Raw genomic sequence first — 25,417 nt, 5'->3', positions numbered from 1 at the left:
TCTTTCTTTTTTATTCTCAAGATACAACAATCTCAATATCTGATACTCCCAGCTATCACAGAATACGTCACAGTCAGTTAAATCTTATCACAATACATACTGTGTTTTGTACGTGAAATGTTGATATGTTCAGTGTAGTGTATGTAGAATTTTTGTGCGTGGTGATTCTTGTGTACTCAAAGAATTAAGTCAGTGGATCAACGTATCTAAAAATGAAGATAAATATGTGTATCCCAAGCATCGTACGACCCCCGTTGGACATATGCACAATTGAATACCACGAGGACGACGAGGAGCTGGAAGTTGTGGAATTCATGTTCCAGTTTCTACATTTTGGAAAACTGTCCGGAGGTTGAATCATCTCGCTGTAGTCCCCGACCTTGATCGCGACCCCCATACCCATCTCAGCATGATTCGAGACGTGACAATGGAAGAACCAGAATCCAGGGTTGTTCGCGACGAACCGTAAAACTGCAAAACCTTGGGCTGGCACGCCGATGTTGTCTTTGACCGGAGCCAGATCCAGCTTCTTGTCGATCAGCCCGGCCTCATTTCTGCTGATCACTTCCTCCACGGTGATATTCTCCCCTATAGCTTCCATGGCGACAACTTGGAACGCATGACCATGCAAGTGCATTGGATGATCGTCAAACCTATCCAATCCTGAAACAATCGGTAATAATACTCAATCCCTACCGGGAAATAGATATTGGTCGCCATTGCGTGCACTGGTCTTCCTTGCAACTGAAAACACAACGCGAAATACTCACCCAAATCCACAATGACGATTTCAACTAGACTCCCTGTGTCTACAGAATAGAGTAATGCACAGGAGCAGAAGCCACTGATGCATTCCTTGGCGCTGTCGTCCTCCTCCGTGCAGTACATGTCGTCTGTTATCTCATTGTATTGAGTGAGAAGTGCGATGGGTGGGTATTCGAAAGTCATACCGTTTATTTGAGGGTACGGTCCTGGCCAACTAAAGTTGTCTGAAACGATTGGAAACGTAAAAAATCCTAACTACTAGCTCCAGTCTAGGAAAAAGACCCAAGATATATTTCGCTTCGTCTACAAGCCACTCACAGTAGTAATTGTAAGTATAATGCAGGTAAATTATGTTGTCGGGTGTTCCAGACACGTTGGGCTGTCTTTCCAAAGTGCTGTTCAGGTCCACCAGATAAATCAAGCTGTTGTTCGAGTAGGTCTCATTGGCTACTTGTACCGGGTTCAACAGCTGCGTAAATGAAATCGTCGAGTCATTATATGCAAGTTTAGGGTCGCTGATAATAATAAAATATGTCTTTCTATTGGCAAAATCTTGGTCTACTCACGACTCCGGATCTGTTGCCGTCGTCGTAATCGATCGTTCCCGACGGATTTGCCGTTTCGTTCGACCCGCTGTAACGAAGGATAGCCTCCGAGGTGACTGAGAGACTTGTGGAAACGCAGTCGCCAAGGCCTCGGTACCTTATCCAGTAATTATCAACTGACTGATCAGCAGTCAGGACGAAATCGTACCGTTCTCCAGCGTTGATGATCAGCGAATCAACTGCACACGACCCGTGAAAGATGAAGAGAGTTATACAAACTTACATTACTGTTCTCATTAGATCGATAAATGCCTACCTTCGACAGGCTCGAACGTTCCAGCCTCCGACGCAATTACTAACAGCGTGTGATTGTCTATGGATACTTGAATTGGACAGTAAACAGCGCTGTTGTACATCAGCCTGAACCTATACTTGTAACCCTGAAGACATTTCGGTCAGATTAGTACGTCATTGTACAGCAACGATATGTACTATACTCAGTATAGTCAAAATTGCGGAAAGCATAAAAAAAAAAGATCATCGCGAAGCACCTGAGTCACGGTGAAATCGGCCCTAGGCGTCATGTAAACGACACCATCCTTTTCGTACTCAACGGTAGAGGCCAAGCCATTGACCGTCAGACTGTAACCAACCACATCAGCGGACCTATGAAGTGCACTCCTCAGTACCGAGCCTGTGGGTTCGTAGTACCAGTGCCAAACAGCCATCACGTGTTCGGCTAGGTCGTAATCATAGTATTCAGCTAGAGAATCGTTAGCTCTGCGTACTATAAAGCTTCCATAGAGTCCGTCCGCTTCTTCAAAACCTGATTCGTACCATCAATTAGTCATTGGTGATCATTTAAAACCTTATCGATTACTACTACCCACCGCTATGAGAATGCCATATGTGGGTTCCAGCTGGTCGTGCTGTAAAGTTGTACTGGAAGGTGTTATGAGGAAGAATTGGACACTGGGTCAAATACGGCGTGCCGTCCATGTACGGACTACCGACTTGGTGCAGTCCATGCCAATGGATTGTCGTACTTTTCGTCGCTAATGTGTTCGTCAGGTCGACTTGGACGGTGTCACCTTCGCATACCTTGAAAGCCATTCGCAAATTAATGATCATGATGCGCTTCTAGCTTTTGGAACTTTTTGTAACTGAATATCCGAAAGAAGAACCTTCGTGGGAGACATTTGAGTCGCTCATCACGAGTCATAGCTCAGAATTTCAAAGTTCAAAAATAAAAAAAAATAAAAAAAACTTCACCCCGTAATTTTTTGACTCTATCCAATCTCAAAGTTGCTCCACCGATATGTTTCTCGCAGCGAATTAGAAATTTGATGTGAAGATTTTGGAATTTGAAATCCTGAATACAAGACAGTGGCCCAAAATTAAGAAAAAAGATCAATTCTGATAAAAGTATCATTTCTTCAAAGCCTCTGCAGATACTCGAATGTTCAAGCAATGACCTCAAAAACATGGAGTACAGTTTCATACAAATATCGCTACACTACATTTTAAGATCGGTCCACTGTCTCGAATCTCATGACTTCGAGTTTTGTATCGGAATGAACAATGTCAAAAGCCTGCTCAAATAAGTTTGTATGAAAATCGAGCAAGTCTGAAATTTCTCTCAATTCATTCATCTCATCACTTTCAGAAGCCATCCCAAGTCTTACATTTTCGAATAGAATTTCGAAGAACGATAAAACGCTCCTAAAAGTGAGAACAATTCGCCGGCTCTCAAAATGTAGTTCGACAAAACTCCATCTCAGAATTTCGCTAAACAACATCTTATGTCCAAGGTGATAAGCCAAAATCTGGAATAAGGTTTTCTTGAACCAGATTCTCAGGTAGAATGTTAGTATATTAAGCAAACCCGAATACACTCGAAAACCGTTCAGCTTTTTGTTCGAAAATTCTCTCCATATAACGATGTGGAAAACGTATTCGACCAGAGACCTGGATGCTGGGTCCAGGCAGCAAGTTGTTCACCAATATGACTTCGCGAACGTGACCGCCGGCAGTTACACATCCCGTATTGTAGCAGTCTTCGATTTCATAAGGGCAATTGTCGCAGAGGTAACTCATCGTGGTATATTCGAGAACGGTGAAGCTGTAGACGCAAGTTCGCACATCCCCTTCTACGCACGTTCTGTAGCACTCGTGCGATGCCCCACCTTAATCAGTAAATTTATCTATAAATTTTTTATGAAGTGGATACCGATCATTGTTGAAAATCTCTTAACCAGTCTCTTATCGCCCGACAACTGGCTTTGATACTATCGCTACAATATACCTGCGTGAGCGTGCGAATTAACCCTACGCGTGTTTGCTGTTTCGCTGAATCTGAAGGAGAGAATAAAAACGGTCCTCACGATATCTTAATGTTAGTCACTCACCCAGCACTTCGGCATCGGTGTTGTTAAAGTCGAATCCTCGAGTCTGGATAATGAATGCAAAAGAAAATAAAATGAATAATACAAGATGATACAAAGTTTAATACAACATTTGTTTAAGCAAGCGAAAAAGTAAACTATCAAAACAAAATCGGACATAAAGTAAAATGTATAATTTCAAGAAAATATGATGTGCTAATCGATTTAGGTTCGGGTTAATTTTGTTTCGTTATTGACTGTTAAGGTATTATTGGACGGATATTCCCAATCAAAAGTGAGTCTCGGTAAGAACATTGAACACTTCGCGATAAGATTGAAATCCGACAGAAATAAATTGTAACCGAGTTAATAAGATAATTCCTTTTGAATAATAATACCAAAAAACTGTTGATAAATTGTTTAAACAAAGATTTGTGTATCAGATCTCTAGTGAAATTTTTTTAATTTAGTATAAAACGAATTCATTGATTTTTTCTGAATACCTATGAATTTTTTGGAGTATTCGGCGATTTTGAATAATTCCGTTTTCCAAAATTCGAACCTATTCGTTCCAGGCCTCTAAAACTTCTTCAGTGTAATATACAACCATTTACGAAAACCTGTGAAAAAGTTGAGAACTTTTGATGAATTTTTCAAAACTGACAAATTTCTCGAAAACGAATTTTCAATATCGAATCGAATTCGTAGGTATTCAGGAAAATCAGTGAATCCATTTTATATGAAATAAAAAAAATTTCGCTAGAGATTTGTTGGACAAATTTTTGTTTAAACAATACATCATCAACTTTTCGGTATTATTATTAATAAATACCTAGTATCTTATCAACTTGATTATGATTTACTTTTTTCAGATTTGTATCTCATCGCGAAATGTTCAATATTTACACCGAGACTCACTTTTGATCGGGAATATCTTTCCAATAATACCTTAATCCCAAGCCTTTTTTCAATTATTTACCATAGCGGCAAGCCTGAAGGACTGAAACGCCCTCGTTCCATGGGCCGTGAAGAGGGCCCAAACCGCCCAGTGGAAGAGGTGCCACATCTTTGTCGCTCGTTGAACTGAGGATTTTATTGGAACCGATCTTATATAAACTACCCGTAACCTGCATCGATCTTTCGAAAAAAAACCTAATACATACTATCTCTAGCGATTCCATCTTATCGGTACACTGCATTCGTTATTATATCACATACCTATACATGCGATGTAAGGTGGAACTCGAGGATCTAAGAATAAGATCAGTACGCCGGCCACCTGATATTTACAAAAATTACAAGCTTCATTGTTTAGATCGCACATGTTCCCGGGCTGATGTTGCATGCTAATAATCTCACGTGTCACTAGACAAGAACCAAATTAAAATCATTCAAACTGTGCTCCAAGTTCAAGTTTATTAGTGTCCTATATTCGTTTTTGAAAAAATTTTCACACCTCCAAATCGGAATCTTACTTTCGTGGTAGTTTTGTCCATCTCAAAACCAATATCGACATCAACGTAGTCGATATATTTATATTTTTCTTCGAAATTCTGAGAAATCGTATACTTTTCCCGTTTATCACGTGGATGAAAAATTGTACATTTCTGCAATAGGAAACATCGTATCGGTATCCAATTTTTACACGCGTTGTGGGCAGATAGCCTTTATCGGTATGCGATTCTTATTAAATGTTGCGCGATCACAGTAATCCAAAAAATTCCGTAGGTATAATTATTTCGATTATACTGCAAAGCCTTATGATAAGAATATTGGAATTAAAATCGAAAGTATAATGTTAGGTAGCAAAGTCTAATTACAACGATGTGATTCACACGTCATATTATCTGGACTGTTAAGATCGTGTTTTGACGTTTTTTTATTTCGCGCTATCCATTGCATATCCAGGTAATTGAGATTTAATGCTCATTTAATATCCTTCCGACAGATACTTGAATTTATCATTATCGTAACTCACATGTATCTTAATTACAAGTATATTTCAACAACAAACCACGGGAATTACATTAAATTGAAAACCGAGAATACTTACATAATGAAAATTTCACAGTTGATCGTTGAAAGAAACTTATCAACCGCACTCCTGGCACAATTTATCTTCACTCAAATATTATCAAAAAATTTCGAAGTCCCAAATAATTTGTTCAGTGACGGTGAACTAAAAACATTTTTTTTTCATCACGTGATTCGATTTGTTGTTATTTTTTTTTATCTGTCAAGAGATTCTGATGATTAAATCACAGATGTTGATTTATCTACGATTCAACGAAAATAAATTTTTCTTCCCTTTTAAACTCGGTGAATTTAATCAAACTTATCGCCACTCTTTTCAGAGGTTTTTTATGCGAGGTCGTTGTTATTGATAAGTTTATATGACGCTTCGAGAGAAAAATCGATGTTATGTAAAGTGAACACTGTAATTAGCGATGAATTAAATGTTGCTAACGATTATAGCGTTGTCTGGCAGTTTCTCTATAGGTGACAAAAAAAAAAAAAAAAAAACACATGCAAATAAACAATAGGATACAATATAGTATAGCAATAATTTTTATTCGATCATAATGGTTTTCAATTAGCTGTATAAGCACTGTGTTCTACTACAGAATACTGTAGAAAACTCATACTCTCAATAAATTACTTTTAGACGGTGAATCACACATATTTTTATATCAAAATAATACATACATAATCATAGGCCGACTGTATTTGACCGCGTCTGCAAAAACGGAGATCAAAGATACCACAGAATAGTCATTATTCCCATTGTTTTACGTTCATTCTTTGCCAAGAATAGTGATTTTAGGGAAAAACATCTTCATCATCGAGTGAAAAGCTATAGTATTGAACTTGCGATTCAACAGAAAGTATTCAATTAAAGTGAATAAATTTTCTTAAAAAATACAGAAAGATTATATATTTCTGTACGATTCAAAAGCTTACGAACAGAATTAGTCGTAAGAAAAAGACAATGGTAAGAAGTCAAAATTGAACTCCTGCAAAAATTTCTGGAACTCATGTGCAGGCATGCGGGAATACAACTTACGAATCTGTAATTGAATTCTCAGCTAGCTTGTAATATTATCGAAATTTCTACATGTGGGAAAACCGCTCGTACGGTCGATCATTTCGCTGTTGACTCCAAACTGGATCACTACCGCCATTTCTTCCTCCATGTGGGCTGCAGTGTGACAATGAATGTCTAAAAAACTCCAATTGGTTATAAAATAATCTAAGAAAACGTTGGAAAAAATGATAGACTTCACACACGAAATTCCTGGTATAATACAGAAAAGATCATTTTCAAGATCTGATTTCAGATTCGTTATCATCGACCCCTAAAATTTGAAATCTTATTGTACGATATCACTGATAACTTTTGAATCTTGATATTAACCGGATGAAAAAACTTGGTTCATTTCTCAAAACACGAACTTGCCGACGGTGCGGAACCGATTGAAAAGATTAAATTTTAATTTAAACATGAATAGGTGCCCAAGGTATGAATTAAATGTTTTTCAAACGTTTAATTAACAGGCGAAATGAAATATCGTCTTGAAATCGTATACGGTTGGCAAGTAATTTTATAAAGCACAGAGTTGAAAATGACAATGTTGATCGGAGAATTGCTCAAATTGCGGGGAAGGAAGCCAGTTTTAATTACGATACGTTCCAAATTGTGTCAATTCAATTTATTTGACAACTAACGTAGAATATCGGCAATCTAAATTGAATTTAAATATTACTTTGAAATATACATTAATATTATTATTATCATTACCATCTTCATCATCATCCATTCCTAAATAACATAATGTACAGACATATTATTATACTTCCTTCACCTTCGTGCTAAATATCTACGTAAATTGATAGCTAAACTTAGTCATTAACATATTTATACTCATCAATTAAACTCTAGGTACGAACTTGTTAAATTAACCATATTACGTTATGTATACGACAAGGAATACTGGGCAATGGGTTGTGGTATGACATATCCTCGTTACCTACGATTCCTCATTAATGATGGTAGAGTCGCGCTAATACTTTCCTCAAACTCGACTAAGGTGTTGGGAACGAATTTAACGCATTGAATGTGATTAAATCAATAATGATACATTTTATAAATATGGAATTTACAATTTACTAGCAACTATACTTGTGCCACACTTTGAAGCGGACATTTATCTTCACATCACGATTCTTCGATATCACTGATAGATGTTTTTACATTCAATTATCCTTCTTCATCCTGTTGGAGGTCATTCTGTAGATGATCGAATCACGTCCCGGATCCATGTCGGCGATAGTAACTGAGCATGGGCATAAATAATTATAGTTGGATTATTGAAAACATTAAAAAATTTCTATTACTCTCTTACTCATTCTTGAGGACAATATTTTTTTTTTCAAAGTCGAACAATGTCCGGGGAAAATTATGAAATATACGAAAGTTAAAAAATAAATATCAATATTGTCGTAAATGTGAAATCACCGATTGTTTGTTCGACGTTAAATTGAATGACAATAAAATAGAAAACATACTGCAAATGGCGATCAATGAGAAGACGAAGGCTACTCCAAACCACAGGAAGATGTTGAACATGACGGGATAGGTTGCGTCATATTTTTTGGAGGCGTTAATGGTTTTATTCTGCAACAGACAACCGACAGTCCTAACGTGTTTTGCGATATACTTACTACTTCAGAACAATCTTGCTCAAGCTGTTGTTCTACTACTTGGTACTTACCAACGTTAAACAATTTTGTCTACATCATTTTCTTACTACATTTTATTACCTTATACTGCATATTAAATCATATAAGTATCTATGTACAATAAAACCTTGATTATCCGAACCTCTGTTATCCGAACTACGATTTCTTTACTTCACGCAATTACAGAGTTGCAAACAAAGCATTTGGTCAGACGTATTCAAGCTTGATTCGCCAGTCAGCACATTAGTGGCCTCGCATACTCATTCTTACTGGTAGTTTTCATTCAACTCCAGGAAAACTAAGTTCAATAGATAGGTGATAAGTATTATAACATGTACGTGTATGACATTTTTTGAATATTTACCAGCGCTGAACCTTGTATCACCTAACGTCACTGTTCGATTATCCAAACTAGGCGCGATCCGAATTGGTTCGGATAATTAAGGTTCTACTGTAGCATGATTAAATAAATTTTTTACTAATCCTAGACAGTTAAATATATAGATAAAATGATTGTAGAAAACGATTCGAATGCAACACTGTGAATGATGAAGTAGAAGGTGGTTCACAAACAGATAAATTTTACGTAGGTATTAAAGGTAAGTGAACATATGCAGATATACAGGAAAGTAATATAGATACAATAGTGTGATAAATATGTCGTTGCGACTACTACAAGGTTCGATGTTACTACTAAAATCTAGTAAGCAAACATTTAAATAATAAAAAAATAATAGTAAGTAACACATGCAGATTTATACGAGTTAAAAAACACTGGTTTTAAGCATGGAAAGAAAGAGAGAGTACGAATGCTGTACTCATGTCGTTAATTCAGCTAGCAATCAGCTAAAAACTGTACATCTGTCACGGTTCAACAAATATTTTTCTCACTAAAGGAACAGGATTGTAACATAACATTATTTAAAATATTCGTATAATAATCGTTCCAGTTTCACAGGATGATAAACGTAAATAATAACAAACTGAATCTCTAGCATATTCAACTTCTGAAGTTTGCCAGCATTTTATTATCAAGGCATTAACTACATAACATTGAAGATTAAATACTGGTATTGGAAAAACCATGCAAGTGTACATGATTCAACAATACCTTGATTTGTAAAACTCTTGGCTTTCTTTCATATGATTCAGTTGTACTTCGATTAATTTTACCTTCTGTGGTAGATTCTACAGTTTTATGGCTACTTTGGGCCTATAAAATTTAAAATAGATTGTTGATTATTATAGAAAATCGCAACGATTGTGACAAGTAAGACATTGATTATTATTAATAGTTGTAAATATTGTTACAAGAAGCATAGATTAAAAAAGATAGATTAGCAATAAGTAGCGAAAGTTGCAAGCTTTGGTGGATACCAATAGAGATTAGTTGTCTTCACCGGTTTGTTCAAATTTTATTCAAAGATAATCCTTGATGATTACTGTACAAGTTAGGCAAGAGAAAGTTGTTCGTAGCAACCTGTTAAGTATACGATCTATCCAATCCAACACCGTATGCCACAAAACTTTGTTTACACCAGTAATTTGCACCAAATTATTGCTATATTAATAATCGGCAACTGTTTTATACGATCCCAAGATTTATGTAAATTTCCAATAATACTCTAATACCAGATATGCTTTTATGTTATAATGTTTTCACGTACTTTCATGAAAAGAAGAAGTACAAAAATCAAAATGATTTGCACAACGTGTAGTCTTTCTACAAAACTGTCAACAAAAATGTGTGATTGTGAGATTAAGCCTTACATTTAGAGTTTTAAGGTGTGAACAAAGTTGTGGCATGATAATAGAATGAAACGGAAAATCTAGTAAGATGATTACGACTCCTAGAGGATTTATTAGCCAAGATACAGCTGGATGAAATAAAAGAATTGGTCAGTAAAAAGATTGAGTCGTTAGTATAATATTTGGCTGGGTAACGATTCTGAGATGGAAAGAAGACAAAGACGAAGTGAGGAGTGAATCCAACCAGCCAGCTTTATCAGCAGCTTCTTCAAAAGCTGAAATACCACACCAGACTTTGCGTCATTACATATGAGCTGCTGATTTCCCTTCAAGAAATTTTCAATATAATGTCGTTTTTCTTATTCATATAACAACAAGAATCCTTGAACATCTATAAATCATTAACATCTAACTATTCGATAAATAATGCGTTCTACTGACCGTTATATTGTCAACGCGACTACCAACTCCGTCACCTGCAGCACGTGTGTGTCGAACGTGAGAAGCATCATTTGTGAATACAGCGATGATTACCTGACGGAAGGAAAAATAAGAAAAAACAATCTATATTTCGTTTGTGTTCTTTTATAAGCAGACGACTTTCTATTCATTGCTACATAAAGATTCTATCACAAATTGAACTTTGAAATTTACCATCAAATCCTAGATTTTTAAAGAATCTACTTGAGGCTACGAGTCACCACCTTGCTTCTTATTCAACAATTTCATCAATATTTCAAAATGTTTTTTGCATAATCAAAATATTTCCCTATAAGTACAGACTTCTAGGAAAAAGCATACAATATCAATAAAAATTCAAATTAAGTAACTAGATAAACACAATGGAGCGTAAACGAACCTTTCCTTTGTAAGCATCCACGAATGCGTTACTGAGACGACTAAGAGCATCATTGAGAATAGCCAAAGCTTCTTTAACTGCAGCTGGTTTATCCCTGTGAGAATCGATTACAGGCGAAAGTGCGGAGACGACGAACCAGTAAAGATCTGTTTTGTCATCGATAGTTATTCCTGACAATACTTTGTTTGTGAAAGCGTCCAGCAACTGTATTTCTTCCAAAAATTTCCTGTCCGACTCATTTTCTAAACTAAGTGTTTTTAAAGATGCCACGTTGACTGGTTTAAGTTTCAACTCCCCAAGAGCAGATCGTCCCAGCTGGAAAATAGCCACGAATTATATACAATCACGACAGATTCCGCATCCAAGTGACACTGGCATGAAACTTAATAAAACTTCAATCGCTAGATAGTTCGCTTGATTTATGAAATACATACAGCATCTACACCATCTGCAGTATTAATTCTGACAACCGTTTCAGAGTTGTCACGCTCTTCAAGACGACCACTCAAAGCTTGCCATGTAGTTTCTTCTGACTCATCTTCGATCAGAGGGTAATGTTTGCCTCTGGGCGGTTCTATAGATGTCACACCTTCTATGGCGACGCCGACTACTGCTTCAGGTAGATCAAAGATGTTCGTGATTCTCATTCCGTCCCACGAGCCTCTCTGAAAAACAAGATTTTACTATTCTAGTTCATGGGATTAGAGTTAGTATAATATGGGCTTGCAGTAAAAGACGATTACTCATATAATTTAATGCTCATTCGTCACGAAGATTTAAAATAGCTATTAGTTAGATGCGATTCACAACTGCCATACAATATGTCCGAGTGTATTTTACTTAGTCTTTGTTTCGTAAGACGATACTTCATGTAATTGGTATAATATACATCAGTAGAATAGTTAGTAAAATTAAGCCACTTTCATTTTAATCTGATGTATTTAAAATTTTACCATTTTAGCAATTCTTTCAATCAAACTTGTCGAATCTTCTATCAGAAATTGGCCTCATCAAGCTTATTCAAAATTCTCTTTTCTTTTTCGTTCCTTTTATGTATCGATATTTGCAAACTCTTTTGCTCTGAATATATTAGTTACAGATAAGACAATGCAAGTGTAAGAAAAAAAAAAATGACGAGAGTAATCATTCCATCAAAAAATGCTACGATAAGCTACCAGCTCTCTAACAAAAATGCTGTCCTATCAGTTTCTTAGAATTAGTAATATGGTTGAATAAAATTCAAAGAATAGATGCTCATTTTTCTGCTGGTAACGCACCATTTTCGTAGTGTATCCAAGCGTTAAACTGAAAATCTCAGGTAGCAGGCTTTGACAAACTTCCTCATTTCCATGGAACGTGACGCTCTCTGGGCTGTGCATGATAGTGAATGTCCCATGGGCTTGAACTGTGTAAGATAATTTTTAAAGTAAAATAAAGAAAGAGTGATGATGCGTACTGCACAATGAATATTTACACAAATTTCTCGGAATTAGGGTATATCCAGCATTTACTGACACGCCACACCCCCTTTTACTATCATTCATTGTAGGACGATAAAATATAATTTATAACCACGTAATGTTAGGGTAATTAATATCGACAACTCACCTGCAGCCAGCGTGACAGCCACGCATAATATCTGCCGGAACATTTTTCTACTTTTTTGAGAATCTGATGATTTGAGGAATGAAAAATACGTCTACCTAACCCTGCTCTGCCCCAACTACGATCATGTGATAGAATCGAGCGCAATCGCGTGCTCGAGTTTCGATATTCGTATCGACGATGTGGAGGGGCGTACGGGCATGAAATATGTGCTATACGAAGAACGGCATTTGCTTGTTTGTTTGTTTATTTCTTTAATGCCTTGTGATTCTTGGCATTTAAATAACGGTATTTAGCGTCAAAATACGACGATATCAAGTCGTTACTTATAAAAAAACGACCAAAAAGTCGATAACTATTACTTTTTTCTTTTCATGCAGTGTTTGATTATCACAGCGGAGAAAAAATGTGCAGATTCAAAATGACCAGCACTTCGCGGGCTCGGATGTTCACTGGACGATGTATCATCTGGTGGTGCAAATTGGAACCCTTATAAAAAATCTCGTCCAAAGGTGAATCTCATTATCGTAAATCTCCGCCCTGCTATTGGTGGAAATATTTGGAGACATTTCAAACTGTATAGATAAGCTATGAGTAAGCACACGTGATATGATTACAAAATGTAATCTATAACACGTGCATACGAGGGAATTTTCAAATGACTATATTTCTCTTATATTGGATACAATGAAGGGAAAAAATCAGTCGTTAAAAAACAAGTGACATGATTTTTAGGGTTCGATATTCTTTCGAAAACTTATCAACTACGTCAAAAGCTGAGCCGCATGCACCTATCGAATCCGGAAACGTCACTCCAGCCCTAATCGCGTTCGATTTCAACTTGCAAAGTATATATACACATAATCCATAGTAAGTATATCATCGTACATGATATATTTGTAACTGCAATCATATAGAGTTGCACACCCACATTTATATGATTCTAACTTTAGTCTTTAATCATTTACGTAATTGGCACTCACGAGAGAATTGTCATATATCATAAACTGTGGTGCTTGGAACCCTCAATTATAAACTATGTGCTCAGCGATCAAAAAAGAATTGAATGATACTAAACTTTCATAATTTCTATTGTTTTTCCGTTGAATTAATCTCATACAAATCCAATTTATTTGAAATTTCAAATCTTAGTAAGTTCTTTTCAGAATCAGTTACATTCAGTTTCTCATGAAAAAGCACCAGCATATGCTTCAGCCTACAGAAGTGAAACAGCCCAACGTTCTAGCTCAGGAAAGAGAAAAGAACGGCAATGAAAAAGTAGTTAATACTGAATATGTTTATTGATCTCAACCCTCGTCAAATTCCACAAATCCTACAGCTGGGACAGACTTTTGAGGTTGATGCAATTTAGGATACAAATACGGTAATCGTATATAAATAGGATTACAACCATACTCGTTTATTACGTACGAATAAATGGACTAATTTTATGAAAACTATTACACTTCGAATGTTTTCAACTACTGTTCCATGTGGAATTAGCGCATGCATGAAACGATTGTTAAGAGTTTAACAGGGGTTGTTCTTGATGTGAGGTCGACGTCAGAGCGGTCCTTCACCCTCCTTCCACCTTACTTTCTCGCTATACGTAGATATGTCACCGGTTCATCGGTGTACACCTATTCTTGTTGTACATACCTACATACATACATATTTTAAGTTGTTCTGCGCAAGTGCATCGCGTACGCGATGCGCAGATGCACGGCATTTGCTTTTCTCGCAAGTTCTTTACCTGCGATGAATCTATTCAATTTCCATTTCTTGAATGATCGATATTAATGTTACAACCAGCTGCTGTACCACCGGTACTATTATACGATAATCGTATGATAAATGTGCGTTCCAATATAAATTCGACAACTTGTTGGCTTCATTCGGAACGATGTACGGCAAAACGTACAAAGTAAATAGGCATATTTTTAGCCTTATTGAAAATTGTTCGTCTCCTGGTGTGAGAAGTAATTAGAATTGCGGTAAGAAAGAATCCAAAAAAAAAGAAATCGCACAATGTGTCGAGTACGAGTATTATCTGAGTAGAAAAAAAATGAAAAAACCAAGCTGGTTTTTTTCATAACGTGAAATCGACGGTACATTGATGCAACGTACAGGCTGAAAAAACTTGGAAAAGGGGATATATGTTACGAATAGGTAAATTGAGAGATTAATCCAATTCTTCTGCCCTGTTGCGCTGGGACATCGATCCTTGGTTAACGCTTTATCTGCATTAGCAGCGATGCAATTATACATACCTACACACATATTACACGCATATAAAAAGCTGTGCTCGAGTGCCAATTACCGGCGACCGTGCCGCATCGGTCAACCTGCGTATAGAGTCAATTGAATCTTACGTAACAATGCAGAGAACACGAGTTTGCCTTGCGAGAGAAAATTATGCAGCTTTGATTTATCGGGTTTGTAAACGGTAAGAATAAGCGAAAAAAAATCGACACCCCAGAATTAATCTCTCACGCGGCTACGTGAATTTTCATCACTCCCGTAGTTCGGCATGGAAAGATGAGGGCGAAGTGCTCGACGGCGGCGGCCGTGGAGGGGAAATAAAAAACGTAGTCTACCGGTGCTACACCTTGTTGGTACGCTTCGGCGCCGGCAGATGGCGACTGTGGCGCCACGATGGAAGCCGCCCGGCGATTGGTCGCTTCGAAAGTAGTCCCAGACATGTGTTTCGTTTCCCGCATTTCCCGCCTCCGAGGTTGTTATTGTGGGGGGGCCCCTCTAGCCGCTAGGCCAGGATCGAACCGCCGTTGGGTTGGTTCTTCGGTGCGGTGGCTCTGTCTGACTGGCGACGACCCGTCCGTCCGTCATTCCCGGTTTGAAAGCAAGGTTGCGGAGAGACTCGGGGAGACGACGTTGTTACGACGCAGCGTAGCGCGGTGCAGTGATAACTTAGTGCGGTGTTGTATACTTTTACTTGCGTTTAACTGCCGGCCATGGAGAAACGGATAGAGCTTGAGAAGCGGGGAAAAAACCCAGGCGAAGTAAGATTTGATATTATATTTTCATTAATATTCAAAGCATCGCACTCGTGCCCTCGTTCGTTTATCGCTTAATTTATTTCTTTCTCCTTTCTATCTTTCTTTCTTTCACTTTTATCTATCCTATAGCCAATCGTTGCAGAATCGTAACGAGAGTTTTTTCCGTGCACGTCGAGACATCACGCATTTTCTTCACCTTACACTCTGCTCCTTTATATTTTCCTTCCTATTTCTCCTCAACCTCGAATGTTTTCAATTTACAATTTTATTTTTATCCATGCCTTATCGTGCTCGTTGATACATTTTTCATCCCCTCCCCCCCCTCCTCCTTATTTTTGCCCCAATTTTCCTTCAGTTTATCCCGTTCATTCACCCTCGATCAACCGCTCGATAACAATCGTTACGATCAATAGCCAATTTTTATAACCCCCGAACGTGTAATTTGGAGCGGCTAGCCTGCTTACAGGCATGGCGTAGTTCGCATCGAGTGTCTCGCTTCTAACACGCTGCCGCTGCCGCTGCTCGTCGCAGGCATACGTGTGTGTTGTACCCACTACCGGGTGCATCAACCACTCTTTTTTCCCCCATTTCGAGCCGCTGTTTCAAGGGCGAATATTTTCTTCGTACTTGTGGAAGAGAAATTTTTCTTCCGATATCCATGCCTCCCCCCCTTCATGCGTGGCAGCAAAGGAATTCTAAATTCTCGAATTTTTCTTCTCGTATTCTAGTCATCCGATCACGCACCTGTCCGTTAAAGTTATTCATCCTGTATTAATTTACTTGAGGGAATCCGCGGCGTCTGCTCTCTGTTAATGTTTATAACTAAAGCGGTGTTGCTCCGCGCGTTGTTGATAAGTAAATAAATATTTTCATACACCGAGAGGGGAACATATGCCTCCGACCAATGGCAGGTACCGTATTCACTTATAATGCAGGTCTCTGCGATGTGGCGTGTACGGTGGGATTTCGGATAACCTACGCTAACAATTCTGCTCCATTAATCCTCGCGACATTGAATTTATTCAATAAAACGTTATCGCACGTATGCGCACACGAACGGAAACTTTGGACAGAGATTGCATCCGTAGAGTATCCAAAGTATGTTTACCCGTGCCTCCCAAACTCGGTTTATAACTGATTATAAAAAAATAAATTCACGAATTTACGCCAAGTTCCTTTGAAAAGAACGGTAATATACGTAGCGCGATTGTGTGCGGGTGTGTGTGTCAAGTGTCAATTAATTTGTACAGCATACGACAAACCGCGCCATGATGCTTATTTGTTGAGTAACATATGCAATGTAGTACATACATACCTGTACATATTCGTATATGTATATGCATATCGTATGTAAGTACGTGCATGCGTGCACGCGTGCAACGCTGCTTGTTTCATCGGATTCCCTCGGACTTGAGAACGAGTATAATATTATCGCTGCAAAGAATTAGCCGATAATCGTTTCGAATGAATTTCCATTTTATATCCCGGTCGGGGGTATTTAGAAGCTGCAAGCAAGCCGGGGGGTGGTGGGTGTGCTGCTGCCTGCGTGCGTGCGTGCGTCTTCTTGTGCCATGAGGTGAAGATGCGCGTGCGAATGGACGCCGTCATGGCATGGGTTCCCAACCGCACACGAGGGCAGACATGTTGTACGGTTATTAGATTTGCCGCGTTCTTCGTTCCGTCCCTCCACCTCTCTCCCTCCCTCCATCCCACCCGCTTCCGAATCTGCAGGCGTAAACAAAAAGGCGAGAAAGAAAAATGCCATGAAAATTCCGTTCCGTTCCAACTCCGAACCGCCAGAGTGAAATCGATCATATTGACACTTATTCGGTGAGAGGAGAAGAGCATCGGCCGCAGGATTCAGCGATGGGTGAAAATGCGCGCGAAAGTAAGACCGTAGGACGGGTGAAAAACCGTGCAGCGATTAACAACGACGAATTACCGAGACGACGGAAGGACGGATGTGCTTGCGCAATAGTCACACTCGTGTTTTGACCGGCTCAAACAATTTTTACCGCCGGCCAATGGATCTCGCGGCCATATTGGACGAGTCCATTTGCCCGTTGGTTGATGCCGGCGCTACGCTAAGTGGTGGCACCGAGGCACGTCGCAAGCAATAGTAGATCCGATCAGAAGCAACGCCTTGTTTACACGCGCGGAACGCTCGGAATCCGATCGCAAGCTCTACCGCAACACGTTGTCTCGTCGAGACTCGGAGGCTGACCTGCTCCAGAAAATTTATTTCATTTGGTTTATAAATGTATTTCTTAGTCGAGAATCGTCGTTTCTTTCTTTCCCCGCATGGTTGTAACAACTCGAAAGTTGAATGCATGTATTCGTTTCGTCACGTGGGCGTCAGCCCGTCGTTCGGCAATTGCAGGAGTTTCGTTTCGTTTCTTTCGTTTCGTTTCGTTCCGTTCCGTTCCGTTCGTTAGTTCGAAGCTTCGACGACCGCCGCTCAGCTTCTTTCCCTCCGTCCCCCCCTCCCACCTCCTCCTCTAAACCGCCCCTCTTTCCTACACCGCTCCGATCAACTTTGTATGTATGTACGTAATTACTTATGTATCTCGCTCCGTACCGAACGGTCTCTCTGTATACTGCGCCATCTGATCAATGCCCGATAGCTCGAACACGATGCGGAGGTTTTCTTCACGCCGTCAACTCTCGGATGAAGAGCCAGAGACGAAATTTCACGCAGTGCACTAATTGCTTCTTATTTATGTACTTGCTTATTTATCTTTTCATTATGTTTTACCGAGCGTCGCGTGCCGCGCCTCGCTTTCTCGCTTGTATATTCCGTGATGCCGCTAAACGTGACGCGGCGTGTGCCCCACTCTCTTAACTCCGATCAATAAAATAGTCCCATCTTTAGCGAAAATTGATCTTATACCTGCCCATTGAAATACCCATTATACATTATGACTTTGTGTACGGTTCGTTCTCTCCGTGCCTCGTGCCGAAGTCGTCACGTTCGCAGGATACAGTTTAATTGCGCAGATTCGTTTGCTCCGCCGCACGGCGCCGATCGTCTCTGATTCTAGACATATTATTTACCACTAAGGATTTTAACCATTTACCGATCTATGTCTCTCTACGATTATGTACATACCGTATGCTTAGGAAAATTTCCTATCGGAGAGAAAATTTTCGATTTTATCTCAACAAACTTGAGGATTTTTCAGGGTTTTTATGAAAATTATATTCAGATCAGCGGAATCGGGAAAACTCAGGAGAGTTGATTCGAAATGTAATATATTGTACTTTTTCCGAACAACCGCCAAACTACTCCGACAAGTACTTGACTCTAAGCGTTATTCTGCACTAGAATTTGTCTTTGTTCTTTGATTCGCAGATTGCTTCATGTTTTTCTGTAATAACCATGGGCGGAGTAACTTGGAGTAGGTTTTATTTTAGATACAATTCACTGTGACAAGTATTTGTTTTCTTTTTTTTTGTCCAGAAAATGTGGAAACTGCGGGGAGTCTAGAAATTTAAAGTTCGTAATAAGTTCTCAAGTAATATTATTAATCTGTTATTGTATATCGATCATAGAAAGGGTAGGAAATACAATGATCGTAGATTAAACTCTTAAGAACTTTGAAAGATAGAAACTTGGGGTCTAGTTACTCACAGTTTTCGTTGATGCTATTTGTTTTAAATATTCAACTTTGCGCCATGGCACACATTTTGCTGTAGAACGGACAGTATTGAGAATCAAATTCTAAATCGATAAATTCTGAGCAATCGCCCTTCAAACTGTATTCGCTACATTTTAAACATAACACTGTCAGATATTGGTTCTGATATGTTCATTACTTAATTGTTATTTTTTTCATTTTTAGATAACAGAGTTTGTCCTGGACAACTGTAGGAGTACAAACATTGTAGGTTTGACCGACGAGTTTGTAGCTCTGAACTCACTCAGCCTCATTAATGTGGGTCTCACAAGTCTGAAGGGATTTCCTAAGTTACCAAATCTGAAGAAGGTAATTCATTCTAGATCGTTGGACATTTACAATATAACTGAAAACATACCCCTCAAACTTGAGTAGAAGATTATAATGCTGTTAGTGTGATGTGCTTTGTTCGTTACTCTTCTCACAACTGAATACTAATTACTGATGTTAATTTCACCAGTTGGAGCTGAGTGACAACAGAATCTCTGGAGGTTTGTCCCTTCTAAGTACCAGCCCTAAATTGACTCACCTCAACCTCAGTGGAAACAAAATCAAAGACCTTGACACGCTGCAGCCTTTGGTAAGCACAATTTCGACAAATATCCGTGTTGAAGTTCCTGTTTACATCAGAAAATACAGTAGATTCATTGTTAATTTTTTACAGAAAGAGTTCAAAAACCTGAAGAGTCTGGACCTATTCAACAATGAGGCAACATGCATGGACAATTACAGGGAAAAGGTTTTCAGCCTTATCCCCAGCTTACAATATCTCGATGGGTATGTGTTTTAAATATTTAATATTACTGTAGTGTATGTTATAAGTGTGTAGTTCACCAGTTAGTACGAATGACAAATATCAAAGTATTGACGCAAAATAAGGTGGTAGTAACTTTTTTCTCACCATTCGCTCTGAAAATAAGTTATTCTTACTTTTAAGATTGTAAGAACAACTTCAATTGTCCAATTACACTAGCACCACAAAAGTTTAACTGATAATTCTTACAGTATTTTATTTTCTGGATGTCAACAAGTGAATTGTCATTGTTAATATTACATTTTACCGTTTCACGGTTTTCAGATTCGATGTTAATGATCGCGAGGTCGATGACAGTGAAGGTGAAGATGACGAGGTGAATGGAAATGATGACTGCGACGGTGACGCCAATGAAGATGACAGCGACGAAGGTATGTAAAGTATTGTTTGCACAAGAATTGAAAGTTTTCAAATTAGTTCAATCCTTTGTTTAAGAAAAGTATACAAACAAGTCAGTGTCGTATTTTCTGCTCTTATGTAAATAGTACACATAAGTTGTAGATAAATAAATTATTTCAAAAACCCAGTCTCTTTTTCACACCAGTGAATAAGAGACTTTCTGGAAAATCCAAAGTTTCTACCGATTATCAAAATAGTTGAGTGAATTATTTCTAGGGAAAGTTTGATAAAATAAATATACTTACTAAGTTTGTGAAGCGATTGTTGGTAAGGATTAGGTAATTGTCAAGAATCATTGAAATATCGTATTTGATAATACTATTGGCAATATTTTAGTTTCGGACGAGGATGACGACGACGACTTAGATGAGGAAGTTGTTGCTTTGGATAGCGTATACAAAGATTACGTGGATGTAAGTTTGTGGTGTCTTATTGCATTTTTATTCACACTTAATTACCCATAGTACACAGAACTAAGAGACAATTCTACTTGAGATAATTACCTGAAAGTTTGACTTCAACGAATTCACATGCGTGTCACAAAATGTTATCAATGTCTAACTATCTGATTTCTGATAGACTTATGATAAATTCAGAAAACCTGATGAATACAATATTTTAAGTTCAAAATTCTATTCGATTTACGATGTTGGACAGCTCCACACTTGGTCTTCATGTCTTATCGGAAAGTTTCAATTTTACCTTGTGTTTCATTCTGTCCAAATCATTTGATTGGTTTTCAAATACAGGATGATAGTGACGAGGAGGATTATATTGGAGGGGAGGAGGAAGAGGATGCTGAGGAAAACGACGATGACCTTGACGAGGAGGATGGTCAAGAAGAGGACGAAGGTAGGATACCTTTCGGTAATCTATTGCTTGAATCGTAATTTTTCAGAGTTTCACTAACTACCAGATTTGTGATAATTGTAGAGTTCAGTATCAAATCAAAAAATTTAAATCAAGAATCGTTATATCTAATCAGTGCTTGATTCATAGAAATAGTTACATTTCTGATCAGTGATTTGAAATTAATATACACAGGCTTTGTTAGCATAACTTGGAAGTTAAAAAAAAAAAAATTAGAAATCATACTAAAGTTTGGAATTGTAATAAAAAAATTTACATTCCTATGGATTTAATAGGAAAAAAAATGAAAGAAGAAATCTGCTTTGTGCCTAGTGCAAAATTTTCTTCACGTACGATTACTAGGAAATTGAATTTCATAATCACGTCAAGAAAGGAAAATGAGAGTTTCAAATTTTTGGATTCGTATATGTGAACTTATTTTCATTTTTTAAACCCCCTATATCGCAACAGTGTGGTGTAAAGATGTTATATTTACAGATGCAGTTACATGAAATGCATTCCTTTATCGAATTATTATTTTTACTTCCGGAAAATAGCGTAAGAAAAAGTCAGTGGTCCTTCGCAAATGTTGCAATTTAATTTACCGTTAACCTATGATATTAGATAGCAGGTCGCAAGATAGTGCAACATTTTCCAGCTCAAACCGCAACTGTTTTTTTTTCCCCCCACTTGAGACTTACGTGCTTCCATTTCTCGTATATTATTCTTTTTTCATAGACTAACATAATAAATTCATATTATCATAGGCATAGTTTAAACGATGATAAACAAATGTTTAATTATTATTATACAGCAGCATCACCAGCCCGAGGCAAGAAAAGAAAACACGAGGACGGCGGCGAGGTGGGGAACTAGAACTCTCTACCCCCCGGAATAATTGAAACCGTGGAAAAAGAGACGCCGTGTAAAATTCTTATAAATAAATATCAATAACTACGCCGCCGAGTGAATAGCTGGAAATCAAACCAATCGACCGACCAATGACAGACTACATGTAGTGGTGTGAATTTATCATTGAATCATTGACTTGAGGAAGGGACTGGGAGGGGGGGAAGAGGGGGGGGTTATTCGTCCGCGCAACTACAAATGTATAGGGTTTAATGCGTAAGCGAGAATTTGATAAGATTAAGGATAACTATATACGAATATGAATTGAATATGGATATGGGTATTTGTACGCAAAAGAGTAAAGGAAGGAGGGGAAAGTAAGGAAGAAAAATGAAGAGAAAAAAAAAAAGAAATATGAAGCAGGCATACATAGGGCTGCATTCCAGCTAGACCCAACACGTTTTAGTTATACTAACGATATTTTATATAGAGTATATAATTAGAGAATTAGAAGTGTTGCTTAGTATGGAGGAATGGTAAGTGAAATCAAGAGTATTATCGGATTGTCTGAGGGATGTGGTAGAGAGCGGTGTATTACACTCGGAGGGGAGCGTATTTGTCTGTTAGCTCCGGTCGGCCAAAGCTGGTCATGCTGGTATGCAGCCATCGTTAATCAGTACTAAGGTTACGTAAGTTACATTTTAAATACATCATCATCATTATTATTATTATTATTATTATTATTATTATTATTATTAGTTGATAAATCTAGAAAAAACGAGGATCAATAAATTTTGTACAGGTTTATAAAACTGATGTTTCAGGTGATTCATGCCAATGTGAGAGATGGTTTCAGAGACAGAAAATAGAAAAATTCAGCAAAAATTTGTACTTTTTTCATATCCAATTGAAAGTCTGTGGGAAAGCATACTAGTAAACAATCTAATGAAACAATTGTAATCAAATCGAAATCGCTACAGCTATAATTCCATAGAGTATGAAGTTCTTCGTTGCTTCTGAAAATTTATTTATGTTGCTATCTGCTCCGCTTACGATATACAACAAATACCAATCCAAACCCTCTATAGATTTTTGAGGATAGATTTTCAGTCCAACACCATTAACGTGCAGTTCTGAGTATTCATTACAGTGTGTTCCTGACCTCTCTGAACGTGGCTTCGTGCGACACTGTTATTCATGGTACCTAGACTCACTTTACCACATAAGATTCGATCGGACCACGGTCACTCTAGTAAGGCGCCTCAATTTTAGAGCATAAAAGAAACACGTTAATAAATTAGAGTAGATACTGGTCGGATGCAGGTCAGGTTCTGAGATTATATTGTACAGTAGTCTTGAAGATGCATGTCTTGTATCATCTTCCATTACAGTTTCGAATTTCTCCTCTTCGCTTTATTCGCAGAATGCAACCGCTAGTTTCGTGTGTCTCTTGGAGACCAGGAAAATTACATCTCATCCCTCTCACACTTTCTTTCTCTATAGACGATAGTTCCTTTTGGAGGATTTCGGAAGCGTTGTCTTCCGCGGACTTGAGGAGAATAGCTGGTCAAGTACCGGAACATGTGTTATTGGATAAGCTTGTAGATTGAGAGGATTGACCAATCAAGACTTTAACATTCTATCAAGGTAGATCCTTGCAGTGGAAATGGGAGAGGCAGGGAAAGATGTTTGAATCGGACAATGATTCAATAGTTCTGCTCGTGTGTCAAGATGGCACCGAGTTCAGGAGATTACCAAATCGAGATTATTTTGCATAATCTCAATTTGAAAATCATGATTCTTTTGCCGTTACATCGAACAAGCAATTGAAGAGAACATTGATCCTCCTGCTTTGCGACTCATAGAAGATGTTACTTACATTTATGCTCGCAGTTATAGTGATTGAAAGAAAATCAGAAAATGAGGACAAATGGAAAGATATCTGAAGACGTGAAAACGTAACGAATGTTCGCATATACGTTGCGAGATAGAGATCATGTGAATGTGTCGATGAACACTCCTTTCATTTCTGTCTCTAAAATAATCAGGCGTTTATTTGTCGTCTCGCAAGGCATAATGGCGTGAATACAATGAATAATGATCATTATTATTGTTATCATTATTATTATCATTATTATTATTATTATTATTCTCATTGCTATTATTATTGTCATTATCATTATTACTAGATTACGATCGTATTACGATGAAGAAGCAGCCAATGTTTGCATCTGTGCTTATTCGTACAGTGTGCAATACATCTGTGTATGGATGTGTGTGAATGTGTGAGTGTGTATGGATATACACATATGAATATATTATACCAGCATACTTGAAAATGCGCGTTTAGAGTATAGAACGAAAAAAAGGACAAGATAGCAAGGGACAGGGTGAATGGGTTGTGTGAGAGAGAGAGAGAGAGAGAGAGAGAGAGAAATATCGGTGAGGTATTAAAACGATTATTTAACATGGAGTTAATACGTTTCAGGTAGAAGAGCTTTGTGCCTGATGAGTGTAAGATGAGTGCATAGATGGTGAGGATGTACGATGAACGCATGACGCAGCTATCGACGAGACTGTAGTAACATAATTCGTAGACCGACTGGCTCGACCACATGTCTCGTAAATACGTGCTAGTGCAGAGTGTAAAGGAACGGAATTGTCCAGAGTGAAAATGCGAGTGAATGAGAATTGAAATTTTATAAAACTCAACAAGAACAAAAACAAAATGAGAAGCAAAATTTAATATAGAAATAAAAAAAGAAGTGGAGGAAACGTTTGAGAAAATAGGTATATCGTAGATGATGATTCGGGGAAATGGCGCTAATTTGCCTGCCAGATTGGTTATATTATGGCCTTATCCAATTTTTCCAAGATTGCAAAAAAAAAAAAAATTAAAAAAAAATTTATATTAGGTATACCTACTACAGTGGATTATTAAACTATACATATTATGTGTACAAGTATGTCAAAAATGCGCGTGTGTGTGCGAGAGAGAGAGAAAGAGAGAGAGAGAGAGAGGAAGAGCGAGGGAGTGAGCGAGAGAGAGAAGAGAGGAAAATTCATAACACGAAAAAAAAAAAAAACCGAGAAACAAAGGAAATAATTGAAAATCACGATATGAATATCTGTAATTTGCAATTGCGGCTCGCGCGGAATTGATCG

General features: G+C 37.9%; 3 protein-coding genes across 9 annotated transcripts; 1 reads left to right on the top strand and 2 right to left on the bottom strand.

Annotated features, from left to right (window-relative positions):
• Positions 1-4,762, bottom strand: LOC124302668 (laccase-4-like). 2 transcript variants are annotated; one of them, XM_046759057.1, is made up of 11 exons: positions 4,674-4,762; positions 3,719-3,761; positions 3,279-3,496; positions 2,201-2,411; positions 1,862-2,136; positions 1,627-1,750; positions 1,332-1,549; positions 1,084-1,234; positions 771-989; positions 279-663; positions 1-206 (listed from the first exon to the last, which is right to left on the bottom strand). In XM_046759057.1, coding segments are annotated over exons 1-11 (1,932 nt in total). In that variant the 5' UTR covers positions 4,761-4,762; the 3' UTR covers positions 1-205. The 2 variants fall into 2 exon arrangements, with proteins under 2 accessions (XP_046615013.1, XP_046615012.1); XM_046759056.1 differs by having other exon boundaries at positions 1-663.
• A 2,627-nt stretch (positions 4,763-7,389) lies between these two features.
• LOC124302312 (ATPase H(+)-transporting accessory protein 2) lies at positions 7,390-12,812 on the bottom strand. 3 transcript variants are annotated; one of them, XM_046758335.1, is made up of 8 exons: positions 12,651-12,812; positions 12,320-12,447; positions 11,477-11,707; positions 11,043-11,357; positions 10,625-10,717; positions 9,546-9,647; positions 8,261-8,369; positions 7,390-8,028 (listed from the first exon to the last, which is right to left on the bottom strand). In XM_046758335.1, exons 1-8 carry the CDS (start codon positions 12,691-12,693, stop codon positions 7,949-7,951), a joined length of 1,101 nt encoding a protein of 366 aa, XP_046614291.1. In that variant the 5' UTR covers positions 12,694-12,812; the 3' UTR covers positions 7,390-7,948. The 3 variants fall into 3 exon arrangements, with proteins under 3 accessions (XP_046614291.1, XP_046614293.1, XP_046614294.1); XM_046758337.1 differs by lacking the exon at positions 9,546-9,647; XM_046758338.1 differs by lacking the exons at positions 7,390-8,028; positions 8,261-8,369; positions 9,546-9,647 and adding an exon at positions 9,696-10,458.
• Positions 12,813-15,407: 2,595 nt separating this feature from the next.
• On the top strand, positions 15,408-25,417 carry LOC124303452 (acidic leucine-rich nuclear phosphoprotein 32 family member A). 4 transcript variants are annotated; one of them, XM_046760664.1, is made up of 8 exons: positions 15,408-15,667; positions 19,507-19,650; positions 19,802-19,921; positions 20,006-20,118; positions 20,420-20,526; positions 20,891-20,967; positions 21,304-21,406; positions 22,221-25,417. In XM_046760664.1, the coding sequence occupies exons 1-8, from the start codon at positions 15,620-15,622 to the stop codon at positions 22,277-22,279; spliced, it is 771 nt and encodes a 256-aa protein (XP_046616620.1). In that variant the 5' UTR covers positions 15,408-15,619; the 3' UTR covers positions 22,280-25,417. The 4 variants fall into 4 exon arrangements, with proteins under 4 accessions (XP_046616620.1, XP_046616618.1, XP_046616617.1 ...); XM_046760662.1 differs by having other exon boundaries at positions 21,304-21,421; XM_046760661.1 differs by having other exon boundaries at positions 21,304-21,421; positions 22,218-25,417.

This window comes from Neodiprion virginianus, chromosome 4 (assembly GCF_021901495.1).
Source record: "Neodiprion virginianus isolate iyNeoVirg1 chromosome 4, iyNeoVirg1.1, whole genome shotgun sequence".
NCBI lineage: Eukaryota > Metazoa > Arthropoda > Insecta > Hymenoptera > Diprionidae > Neodiprion > Neodiprion virginianus.
The sequence above is the reverse complement of the archived record's forward strand: the minus strand, read 5'-3'. Positions and strand labels throughout refer to the sequence as shown.